The sequence below is a fragment of the Halichoeres trimaculatus genome, unplaced genomic scaffold, assembly GCF_033239565.1.
Source record: "Halichoeres trimaculatus isolate MK-OKI-2021-1 unplaced genomic scaffold, fHalTri1.1 fHalTri1_scaffold_9, whole genome shotgun sequence".
Taxonomy (NCBI): domain Eukaryota; kingdom Metazoa; phylum Chordata; class Actinopteri; order Labriformes; family Labridae; genus Halichoeres; species Halichoeres trimaculatus.
In genome coordinates this window covers 16,480,122-16,492,401 of record NW_027437188.1, presented here as the reverse complement: position 1 = coordinate 16,492,401, position 12,280 = coordinate 16,480,122, and the positions used below count along the sequence as shown (strand labels likewise).

Sequence of the window (12,280 nt, the reverse complement as noted above, 5' to 3'; positions counted from 1 at the left end):
AATGTTGTATGTTCCGTCATCTATTATTCTGTTCATTTTACTGATGTAGTATCGGTTACAAGGTATTTTAGACTGGTATTGTATTGAATCATAATTTAGGTTTTGTGACAACACCCCTACTGCTTTTACCCATTGTATAAAAGTGACACCAAAATGTTCCATACATCAGGCGTTAGTGTTCATAGCTATGCTTTGAGAGCCAGTTTGTGCCGTGGAAATGGACTGATGGCGTCCTTGTGTTGACAAGACTCCATTTACTCTGATCAAAACACACTTTACCTTCAGGAGGAGAGCGCTCACAGTGCTACAGGAGTGAAAGAAGTCTGCAAAGCTTTCAGTCAGTGTATTCAACACTGTTATATGGTGTTAAATAACCATCTACAGCCGAACCTTCTTAACATGAATCAGATTGATGAAAAGTCACAATAATGACAAGTTATTAAGGAGGAGTTTGGCTTTGTGGCTGCGCTGGAGCTCCAGATGTTATGTCCCGGTAAAAGCTGTCGTATTGTCACGTCTAACTAAGTTCTTCTTGTCCAGGTGTAACTGTTTTTTTTTCACTTATCTCAGTCTATGTCTTTTTATGCTTTGATCTCACACATTAATAAACTTATACCTGATTTCCTACTTGACTTTACCCCGTGTAAGAGCAATAACACCCCAGAGTCATAGTCACTCCATAGTCTGCTCCTCTTTTCTCTGGGTCAGACTCAGCAGCAGGTTGTTACTGCAGTGGACAGAGAATATTTCCCTTCTTGTCTGGAAATCTCACACTCAGCATGTGAGGTTGTTGTCTCGGGGTCAGTCACACTCCTCAGGGAAAGAATATTGTTTGCAGAGGGGCGCTCAGAGAGGTTGAGAGGCGCAGCGTGTTGCTGTCAGCAGGGGACACTTCACTTTTCCTCTGTCACACTGATTTAGGACTGTTATCCAGTACCTGCTCTCTTTACCTCAGAGAGGATCGATGTGAGGCCTTGAAGTGCCAGCCTCTCAGATTGATGCACTGAGGATAAATACTTGTTAAATTACTAATTAGATCTGATTGAGAGGCCAACAAGCAAACAGACTCCAGCTGTCAGACACAGGAAGTGTAAAGAGTTTTAAAAGATTCAGTCTCCAGTCTGAATTTTCAGCCTTTCATCAAACCACCTTCCTCCTGTAGGTGAGTGCTCAGGTGGGGGATGGGATGTTGTGAGTGAGTCAGCGCTGTCCTGACATCGCTAATGGCCAGGAAATGTCTATGTTGGACAGACTAATTGAATTTCTTTAACAGGAAAGCATCCTGCAGGTCCATTAGTTGCTGGTAAACAGCAACACACAGCAGAGGGGAGAAGGGGGTGCAGGGAGGGAGTTTGTGTGATGAAGAAAAGAGGAAGGCAGATTTACTATTTAAGCAGCTCAAAGTGCAGCCAGAGGAAGAGTTTGGATTTGTTTTTGTTTGTAGTAAGTGTTTGTTTTCTGTGCAGGTGATAGAGTTATTACTGGAATGAAGCTAGGGCTGGACTCATCACATTGTCAAGCAGAAAAATGTTTGTTCCAATTGTGTATTTTTTTCTCTCTTGATTACCCTTTTTCTCTTTTCATTTAGAAAAGAAGTGCAGTCTTTTTAGTCAGAAAGTTGTTCAAAGATCCTCCTTTTTTGTTGAGATGTTAAAAAATTGTTTTGCATGGGTAACCTTAGTGTCCTGGTTTTTGAAAGCACAACATTTATAAGAGACTTCCTGTATGAAGCTTGTCTGATAAAACAAGCCGTTGTTGGGAAATAGATAAAATTTCAGATTCCTCTTGGCATGTAATCCTCCAGTGGTTTAAATGAGGTATTAACAGCAAGAGCGTTACAGTGAGCTGAAGGACCCTTCAGATCTTCTGAATCAAGAGAGTTGATTAAAGCTGCAAAGGACTAAGCTTGGTTGTACTATGATACATCATCATCTGCTTTCTCCATGCCATGTGGGGCACTGAGGCTCAGTGGGTGGTGGTGGGGGGGTTCAATCCCAGGTACCACTGTCTATGTACTGAAGTGTCCTTGGGCAAGACACTTACAGGTGCTTTGTAAAACACCATCCATTCACCATGTTGCAAATTCAGATTTTCATTGAATGTTGTCGGTCTCTGCTTCTCAAAAGTTACAATCTGATCATCTGAAAAAACAAAGAATTTCCTCTAGAAGTCAATGGCTCATAAGTAAAAAGCAAGAACATAGTTATTCTTCAGTCGAACCTTAATGTAAAGTTCACTCACCAGCTTCTTACAGGGCTCACATCAGGCCCAAGTATGATCCATCACTTAAAAACTGCTACTCTGACACCAGTCAGAGCTCAGGTCATGAGAAGACAAACTAACTTTGATGATTATAATAATGATTATAATGATGATGCGGTGGAACAACGATTAGTGCTGCAGCCTCACAGCAAGAAGGTCACTGGTTCGACTCCCAGCTTGGCCGGTGGGTTCTCTCCGGGTTCTCCGGCTTCCCCCCACAGTCCAAAAACATGCTCATCAGGCTAACTGAACACTCTAAATTGCCCATAGGTGTGAGTGTGTGTGTGAATGGTTGTCTGTCTCTGTGTGATTGACTGGCGGCCAGTCCAGGGTGTACCCGCCTCTCGCCCAATAACAGCTGGGATAGGCTCCAGCCACCTGTGATTCTGAACAGGATAAGCGGTTAAGCAAATGAATGAAAATAAAATGATAATACTAATTATAATAAACTTTATTTATAAAGCACTTTTCAGAAGCAATGTTACAAAGTGTTGTGCAAAGTGAAACAAACAGTAAAAGAACTAAAAGAGAAGAAATGAAAGAGGAGTAAAAGAGAAATGTGAGGAACTGAAGAAAATACATCATATAAAAGGCTCAGAACCACCACCAAATGAAGGAAAGGAAAACATCAGAAAAATGAATAAATGAAAACAATAAAAACATTAAAACAGATTAAAACAATAAAAGATAAGAATTCAAGATTGATGACACCATCAGACCATTAAAACTGAGACTGAGTGTGTGAGGAAAGAGCTCCTAAACTATTAAATGGCCAGGACTGAACCAAAACAAGATTTTGTATCTCTATAGACATATTTCTGGTAAAATAGAAGTTGAAACAGTAAAAGCCTCTTTGTCCTAAGCGAACGCTGACCCAAACACTCAGTGTTAGCCATGTTTCTGGTAAATATTTCCAGAATATAAGACTCAGTGCAGAGAGTACTTTGTCATGTCTGTTGGGCTCCGCAGGGCTTAATTGCTCCCTCAAAAAGGTCAGTGCAGGACACAGTTGAACCTCATTTACATTCATCTGAGCAGAAGAAATTCAGATATGTCCTCGCATCGCGTCACTGCACGAGAAAATAACAGCTTCATAAACACGACAGAGGGACAGTCAGACAAGTATCTATCAAACAGCAGACATTCTACCTTCAGCTACAGCTCTTGTTGACGTGTCACAGATTACCCTAAGTGCCTTTGGGGGTCCCTCCTTTAGACTCTAAGGATGCTCCACAGTGAGCCCCTGGAGGGGGAAAACCAGTCGTTCCTCAGACAGACTCTGGAGGAACAGTGGAGCTACTATTCTGCCTGTAAATTGAGTCTTTCTTCCTGTGAGAGGGTGACATGGAGGAATGCAGCACATTAATGTGGACATGGGTGGGCTCCTCATTCCTGTCATAGCATCTCTCTCTTCTCTTTGACCCACCATGTCTTTCTTCTCTCTTTTCTTTTTCTCCTGCTAGGATGCATCCTTTCACTTTGTGTCAGCAGGGTGTGGAAACATTAGAGGTGTTTCCTCTGCAAAGTCAAGGTCCTTAAAATCCCTTTTCATGTTTTAAAAAGGAAGTATTGGAAGCCTGTCTATAAACTGTTTACATGTAATAGTATGGATTTGTCTTTTTTACCCTGGCTTTTAAACACACAAATAAATAATTAATGAATAAAAACTTGATTGTCTAGAGTCTTTCTTTCTTTCTTTCTTTCTTTCTTTCTTTCTTTCTTTCTTTCTTTCTTTCTTTCTTTCTTTAAGCAATTTGTCCACGAAGATTACTGGTCAAAACTTTTTATTTATTTAGATTCCTTATCTGAAACAGCACGAGTCACACATCAAGGCTGAATTTTTTTTATTGCACTTCCTGCATTTTTGGTTATCTGAGTTTTTTTTCTGTGTTATGTTGTGTATTGTTTCAGCTTTTGTGTGTGTTGAACGGTCAATCTTAAATACTGTTTTTATCTCAAAAACTTTTATTTCTGTTGTTTTTTTGTTTTTTGAAAAGCATAAATAATAACCAGTAGATCACAGGAAAAAATAAAAAATTGTAAAGATGACTAAAAAAGAAGCAAACACAGAGGCATTGAGATACACAGGAAGACAAGTTAAGATTTTTTTATTGTAGGAGAAATCCAATTTTCCCAGAATTTATTGCTCCTTCTCTACAGAGCCACAGAGTAATTTCCTCCTCTGTGAATAGAGATTGTGATATCTGAGAGTTGTTGGCATGGTTCCTCAATAGTCAGTATTTAGGCCAGGGGTGGCCAACCTATGGCTTGCAAGCCGCATGTGGCTCTTTGCCTTTCGGTGTGCGGCTCTTCAATCTATTCATAAAAAAAGTAGTGGTGTGCTGATCAATCTAAAAATTGATATATTGATGCCTATGTTGGGATCAGTATTGATTAATGCTTGGGTGTTGAGATTGATATTTAAGTGTCAGTTTCTCTTCTCTACATACTCTCAATTGCTCATGTGCTCATAGCTGTCCAGATAGATAGATGGAAATGTATTACTTCTCATTTTATATGATTTATGTGTGAGAGGAAGTGTGTCTGCAATACCATGTGTGTGATGTGGCTCTTTTTAGCACCACAGTAATTTGTGTGGCTCTTGGTCTCTGACTGGTTGGCCACCCCTGATTTAGGCCTTCATACATTTTGTCAAGGTGCAGAGGTGAAAGATGAATTAAATGTCATGCCAGAATTCTTTGGGGTTAAATGCTGAGATATGTAAAAAAAAAAGAAAGAAAGAAAGAAAAAAAAAGGCAAAAGACGGATTAGAAAAATAGACTGTGGAAACTACCCCACAGGAAGATTGTAAACCACTTGATAAGGTTTCTGATTCTTGGGAAAAAAAGAATTTCCACTAGAAAAAAAATGGATTGAGTTTTCATTTTATTCAAGCACAGTGTCTTCTGATGTCACTAGAGCTGCTTTATGTGGCTTCCATAAATATTTGTTTGTTTCTGTCAGGTTCAGCTGTCCTGTTTCTAGATACCTGTAAATATTCGCTTTTCTCAGATGAAGTCTCCATACTCTCTATGTTTGTTTCTTACTATTTAAAAGCAGATGATGCCTTGCTCTGTTCATTGTATACTCATACCGTCCGTCTGTCTGTGTTTTTCTCTTCAGTCCGGGCCGACATAGAGGTGAACATGGAGGACAGAGTGGAGGTTTTTAAAGGAGACACAGCTCAGATCACCTGCATGTTCACGTCATCTGAAGGCATTGGCGGCATGATGATACAGTGGCTCTATGTGAGTTCCCGTTGCACACACCCACACACAGGTATGACGAGCACACGTATGCTATGAGCCGTGTATTTGAACTTTGACCTTTAGGTACAGCGGACTGGAGAGAGGCAGAGGATCTACTACCAAGACTCCACGATGACAGTTATAGACCGGGGCACGGAGTACACAGACCGGATCAGTGTGAACGGGACTGGAGCCACCGCAGAAGTAGTGCTGACCATCGAGGATGTGCAGCTCACAGATGAAACAGAATTTATCTGTGTCATCACAGGTCTGACAGATGGGGCTGCAGAAGGACGTACAATGCTGAAAGTATTTAGTAAGTCAATTTCTTTTTTATTTTTTGTTGAAATGGAAAAAAAGCTGTTTGCAGTCTTTATACATCAGAAACATCACTAAAATCAACAGGTTTCAAATTAACAGTTGAAGAAAATTGATGTGAGCAAGGATGTTTCCTTGTTTCAAACAGTTTAGCATTTATTGAGATTACACACAAATAAACAAATATTCAATTTATTTTAACTTCTGTTTTTAATCACTTTAAACCCTGCTCTAAGTAAAATATACATGTGCATTTCAGTCTCTTAGATGAAGTGAAACAGCTCAAAGTAGATCCATCCCCTGTTGTTGATATTAAAACCTGTCTCTTGTACACTGTCTGTTTACTCCTTCTGCTAAAAAACACAACTTCAGACCCTTTTAGGGCCTTTCAGTAACATGTTGAAGAGTTAGCTCTTCAAAATGTGATGACAACAAAATTATTCAAAACAATCTCAAACTGCACTTTATTTGCCACCAAAAGTTTCAATGAGGAGCTCAGTCTTTCCAAATTTTGACCAGGTTTCTGATTCTTCTGCAGAACCACCAGCCTTACCCTCTATCATCGATAAAGTGCAAACAGGGATCTCGGTCCATGAAGACGACTTATCTAAGGTACAAGCTTTCAGTCATGACCTTCAGATTTAGCAAATATAAAAAAAAACATCAGACTACAGGTTTATTATCTTCATCAGATTGGAACCTGTGAGGTCAAGAATGGATTTCCCAAGCCAAACATCACGTGGTACAGAAACACCACGCCATTACGTGCAGTTTGGAACAGTGAGACTGAGCTACATCTACACCTGAAATTAACTCTTACCTTTCTTTAGCTTGTGTTTCATCTGGCTTCTCTTCCTCTGTCTTGTGTGTTTGCAAATATTTCATGTCCTTCAGAGGTGGCGATAGTGCCAAGGGTCACCATCGAATCCAGCGGTCTGTACTCCGTGCAGAGTGAGCTGCACTTGAAGGTGGAGAAGAGTGACAAAGACGATGAGTTCTACTGTGAAGTAACGTACTTTGTTCCTGGAGGAACCAGGATGACTGAGACTGACAAGATGAAAATCACAGTGTTCTGTAAGTTTCACACAGTAGCAGGCACCAATACTCTGTTTCCTTTCACAAGATTTTGTTAGCCGGCTGGGGCATTAGCTCCAGGTCATAGGACCAAACCTGCTCCCCCCTTTCAGTCTCATCCTTGAGTCTTTGTTGGGATTGGGGTCAAAGGTGCTCTGCAGAAAAAAATGTCTGCACAAAGCTCAAAGAGCTATGAATGGATTTGCCAGTGTGCACACAATGTAATTCTAAAACAGGAAGCTGATTGCCGCCACAGGAAAACTGCTGGCACGGAGTTCACTAGGTTGGAGAACTCTGTCTATTGTCTTAAACATTGTTTGTTATACCATTTAGACTTTCCTCCATTCATTGATGATTATCCACTAAATGAGATATGCTAAGGAAAAACCCTGCAGATTCTTTTTTACTAATCTCAGACTATCAAACCACAGGCCTCCTTGCTAACAGCTAAACTGTGCTCGTTTGTCGCTCAGGTCAGCTCTGCTGCTGATAAAGTGAAAGACTGGAGGTTACCGCCTCGGCCTGCCATGTTTTTTGTAGACATAACTGTCATCTTGTTTGTTATAGCTTACAAAAAATCATGTAAGATACAGGTCTATGTGGTCACATTCGAAAAGTCTTCTGTACTTCAGAGAAAGATAGTCAAGTAACAATATTTTGTCACTGATCTATATTAGCATCAAAAATTGTTTATTAGTATTTAAGAGGAAACTAGAAGTGACGTTAGCCAAAAAAAAAATCACCCTCGTACAGGCTGTGGACACACAAAAGCAAAGCAGACAATTTAAATTAGGTCTGGAAAATGTCAATGCTGGAACAGAAAAAAACATTATCATTGTTCTTATTGAATTCATGTTATAAGAATCCAGACTCCTGTAAAACCATTAAAATGATCATTTCTGAACCCAATAGTCTAAGGGTCTTTTTGTAAAAGCAACGAAATTTGCTACACCGTAAGATTTACAGCCAGAAACAGTGAGCCTAGATAAACATGTTCTCTCCTTTTGAGATAAATTTTTTGGGGGGATTCCCCTTCAACCCCTTGATGCCCGTTGTGCTGAATTTGCGACATACCCTGTCAGGTTTCAATGCAGCTGAGATGACCTTTGTATACCACTAATGCCCGTTGGTTCATACGCTACAGGGTGGGCCAGAAAGATTTACCCATCGTATATCTATTTTGTTTGCTTAGCTTTTGTCCTAGAAACTTAAAATTTTGGATAAATTCTCTTAAAAGGCATAGCTTTTTATGTACCTGAGTTCATTTGTTTACTCCTCATGATTGTCGAGTATGGCATCACAGGGTAAATGCGACCAGATTGTGGTCTTGAAGGAAGCTGGACTGACAACAATGCAAATCATGAAAAAGGTGTATGTTGGTCATAAGACAGTCTACAATGTCATGAAATGATACAAGGAGACTAGCAATACCACCAGCAAGCCAATCCCTGGAAGAAAACGTTCAGTCCGGACCAAAAGGGTTGTTGAGATGGTGGGGAAGAGAATCCAAAGGAATCCTCTCAGGAGCATGAGGGCAACAGCAAAGGAAGTGAACATCTCAAGAACTTCACTGAGAAGAATCGTCAAACAGGATCTCGGACTGAAAGACAACTGATTTCAGCTGCTTCTAAGAAAAAAACAGCTTGACAGGGGGAAAATGATGCTGCAGGAGATCCAGAGAGCCGCAGACAAAGTCCTGGTTTGGTCTGATGAGAAGATCTTCACCGTTCAGGCAGTGGTCAATTCCCAGAATGACAGGGTTTATGCACATAGTGCACAGCACCTACCTGAAGGTGCAGAGCTTATTTCCATTGTCAGAAGCCAGCTGCAGTCATGGTGTGGGCTGCTGTTGCATCTGATGGCTCAAAGTCTCCTTTGGTCTTCATTCAGGAGGGTGTGAAAGTGAACAGCCAGTGTTGCCTTGGTGTACCAATGCATTTGGAAACCAGTATGTCTTCGCACAAGATGGTGCACCATCTCACACATCCAGAGTTAACTCAGAAACAGACATTACGAGATTCCACTGTGGACGTTGGTGGGTTGTTTGAAATTCACTCCACTTCTGCTGAGTTCATGGGTGTGAAAATTGAAAAATATTACAACAACAACTTCAGTGTTTGCTTCATAGCCCTGGTACACACAGGTACAAAGACTGAGGCGATAAGAGCCTTTAGTCACCGCCAGTAAAAGTTACTGCTATCCTGTGATTCTTCCCCATTTTTAACTGGTCTTCCCCTCTTATTCCACAACAACTCAATGCAGGAACAATTGCAGTGTTGTTAGTTTTTATTGCCGTGGGAAAATTTGGAAAACTAAAAGAGTTTGTTGCCGAGATGGTTGTGGCCTTCACATATAATCGCTTCCTAAGTTCATGTTGTAACTAGTTTTTGTTTTTTCAGACCCTGCTACAGAAGTCAAAGTTTGGGTAGAGTCCCCAAAAGGAAAAATAAAAGAAGGGGACACTGTCGAGCTTCATTGTCAAGACAACGGGAACCCTCCAAGCTCTATTATTTCATTCAGACATTTGGAGGTAAGAAACTCGACTCTCATTTGAGAGATTTGGTGATTGCTTTCTGGTTTAAGCGAGAATTCAATATTCGTGTGGGTTTTGAATTTTTGTTTTGCAGAGTAACAGGCAAGTAGACACCAATGTGTTTGTACTGGAAAATGTGACCACCAAGGACAACGGCCAGTATGAATGCACTACTTATGATACAGAAACCTTCGAGCCCACCAAGGGAACTACCTCTGTGTTTGTGCACTGTAAGTACGCTGGCCTAATCAAAAACTATGACCATTGTCTAAAGCTACATTTTAACAGCAGGTTCATTACTTTCTCTGCTTTCTCCTTCTGTTGTGTGTAGCTCTTTCTCCTGCTGTGGTGGAGCCGAAAGGCCCTGTTGTTGTGGCACAAGGAGGGTCGCTTGAGGTCACATGCAATGCCCAGTCCTCTCTGCAGACAGAAACCACCTGGTTTAAGGTTACGTACGCATACAGAGCAATGATTCACACAAACTGCAACAGCACTTTATCTAAAAACTATACCACAGTTGTTAAATCTGCAAACAGGAAATCCATGTAGTGTGTAAAGAGGCAGCATGTGAAAACACTGAGCACAAGCAAGAGGGAACGACACTAAACTAATTTGGTGACGGATTACTTCATCAAACAGTATTTTCGATTTCAGTTGTCATTGGTGCTCCCTGCATGAATGTACACGTCTTTTCTCTCTGAGACAGTGCAGAGAGTGAACAGCATGCAGGTGCAGAAGCAAGGGACTTATTTGTTTTAAAGGTCCCATATTGTGCTCCTTTTCTGCAGTTTAATATGGATCATTGATGTCTTCATGAAATGGTAGTAACATGTTTTGGTCCAAAAAGCCAATAAATCAAGCACAGCAGCATTGTTTCCAGGCTCTCATAGCCCCTCTGTTCAGAACGGTCTGATTTAGTGGGCGTGACCTTCATATGTAAATGAGCTACCGCTGATACCACCCCGCTCTTCAGCATCACTGAGAGCGGCGCCAAGAGCCCCGAGTGCACAATGTTTAGAAAACAGCGACACTTGTTTACCGTAACATTACAGGTTAAAACAACAGGCTAACCGCAGCTAAAGTTAGCATCCTGAAGCTAACACAGAGACAGGGGTACACTGAAGAAAAGCTCTTACATCTGCTCCACAGCACACAAAATGTGATATTTAATGACTAAACCTGTTGTTGGTTATGCGCCTGGATTCAGGACCAGTCCACTCACTAGCCCTCTGTTGTACTGTCCAAAGTTGGAAAAGCAGTCTGTCATGAAGAGTTTTACTGAGTGTAGCTGGCACATTTCCTTGATAAATGAACTCGAGCTACTTAGTCTTGTCTTCTTCTGAGATGGGAAGCTTGTGTATTGAACTATGTAGCTGTTTACAGCCAAAAACAGAGCAGTGATGGCTCTTCAACTTCAGCATTCTTCTCCCCACTGCTGGAGAGATTTTTTTCCAGCAGTGGGGAGAGGAGTGGGTGGGGAGGGGGTTTGGGGGTATCTACTCCGGTGGAATAATCAGGTCAGACTTGCTCCTGATTGGTCAAAATAGGGAATCGCTGATGTTGACAAATCACGGAAATTCCAAACAGCTCGTTTTTGGTCAGGATTTTACATTCACAAGCACTACTAAGTACAGATTTTGTCATTAAATATCACAATTTGTGGGCTGGGAGGAAAGCCAAAGACCCACAAATTTCACTAAAAGACTTAATAAAGTGTTTTTTTGCACAATATGGGACCTTTAAATCTTCTGACTCAAGCCTGTTAGTTAATAATAGTGACATTTATCACTGAATTAAGTCAAATAATCACTATTTATATGCTTCTTCACTTTGAGTCATGTGTGGAAGAAAGCTCTGTTTCATCAAAGTTGCGAGGGAAAATAAGTAAGAAGATTCAGAAAGTAAACTCTTTTGTGAAATAAGTGGTTCAAATGTAGAGGAACAGGCTGTTGTCTGTCAGACAACAGGAACAGGAAATTATTACGCATGTGATACAGTCCAAATTTGTGTGTGAAGCAGTATTTAAAGATAGTGAAAAGTAGCAGCTTGGCCACTGAAAAAAAGAATACGAGCATTATTTTCATTATGTCAGTCGTCTCACAGTGACAAGCTATATTAATACACTTTTCACCATCTTACGTAAACTCTCAACAGCTCTCCCTGTCAAGGTGTTTATTCTTGAGGTTTTTAGGAATTTATCTGCACAATTTCATGTCAGAAATTCATTCATGCTGTTACCTGATCCATTAAGAACAAGTTAGCTGTAAGCCTGTGCAATGATCATATCCATGTCAGTGTTTGTGTTGAATGTGCTTTTGTTTTCCTTTGTGTGAAGAATGAGAAGGAGGTTTCAAAGGGCCAGACTCTGATGTTGAAGGATGCTTCGTTTGACACGGCAGGGACGTACAAATGTGTGGTGACTGTTCCTGAGGTCGGACTGAGTACCAGCGAATCGCTTCACATCAATGTTCAAGGTCCGTCTGATAACACGCATTTACATAAGATGAGAGTATTACTTTTTCTAGTGCGCAGCCGCGCTGTCATTCTTTGTTTTCTTGACTTTGTTTTGGGGTTCAGTGTCATTTATTCCTGTTTAGTTCATTTATCATGACTAACTTAGAGTTTTTTGTGTTTGTGTGTTGGCTACTGTGACTACTTACAACATGTTCAGCCTTCTTTTAAAGTACACTTCTTGTTCGTCTCCCTGCAGGCCCACCAGAGTTCTTGAACACTGACAACACAGACCTAGAGAAGTATTATGATGAGACTGTGGAGCTGAGCTGTGAAGCCAGAGGTTTCCCAGACCCAGAAATCAAGTGGACTACATCAGATGAACAGGTACAGC

At 40.8% G+C, this 12,280-nt stretch overlaps 1 protein-coding gene across 2 annotated transcripts in view; it reads left to right on the top strand.

The window, feature by feature from the left end:
* The window catches only part of mcamb (melanoma cell adhesion molecule b), a 54,137-nt gene that overhangs the window by 32,255 nt on the left and 9,602 nt on the right, over positions 1-12,280 (top strand). For both annotated transcript variants that reach the window (XM_074678967.1, XM_074678966.1), the window contains exons 2-11: positions 5,386-5,510; positions 5,595-5,826; positions 6,367-6,440; positions 6,521-6,608; positions 6,723-6,902; positions 9,302-9,432; positions 9,530-9,665; positions 9,767-9,882; positions 11,771-11,909; positions 12,146-12,273. In XM_074678967.1, coding sequence (XP_074535068.1) covers positions 5,386-5,510; positions 5,595-5,826; positions 6,367-6,440; positions 6,521-6,608; positions 6,723-6,902; positions 9,302-9,432; positions 9,530-9,665; positions 9,767-9,882; positions 11,771-11,909; positions 12,146-12,273 — 1,349 coding nt within the window. The remainder of the gene's footprint in view (positions 1-5,385; positions 5,511-5,594; positions 5,827-6,366; positions 6,441-6,520; positions 6,609-6,722; positions 6,903-9,301; positions 9,433-9,529; positions 9,666-9,766; positions 9,883-11,770; positions 11,910-12,145; positions 12,274-12,280) is intronic.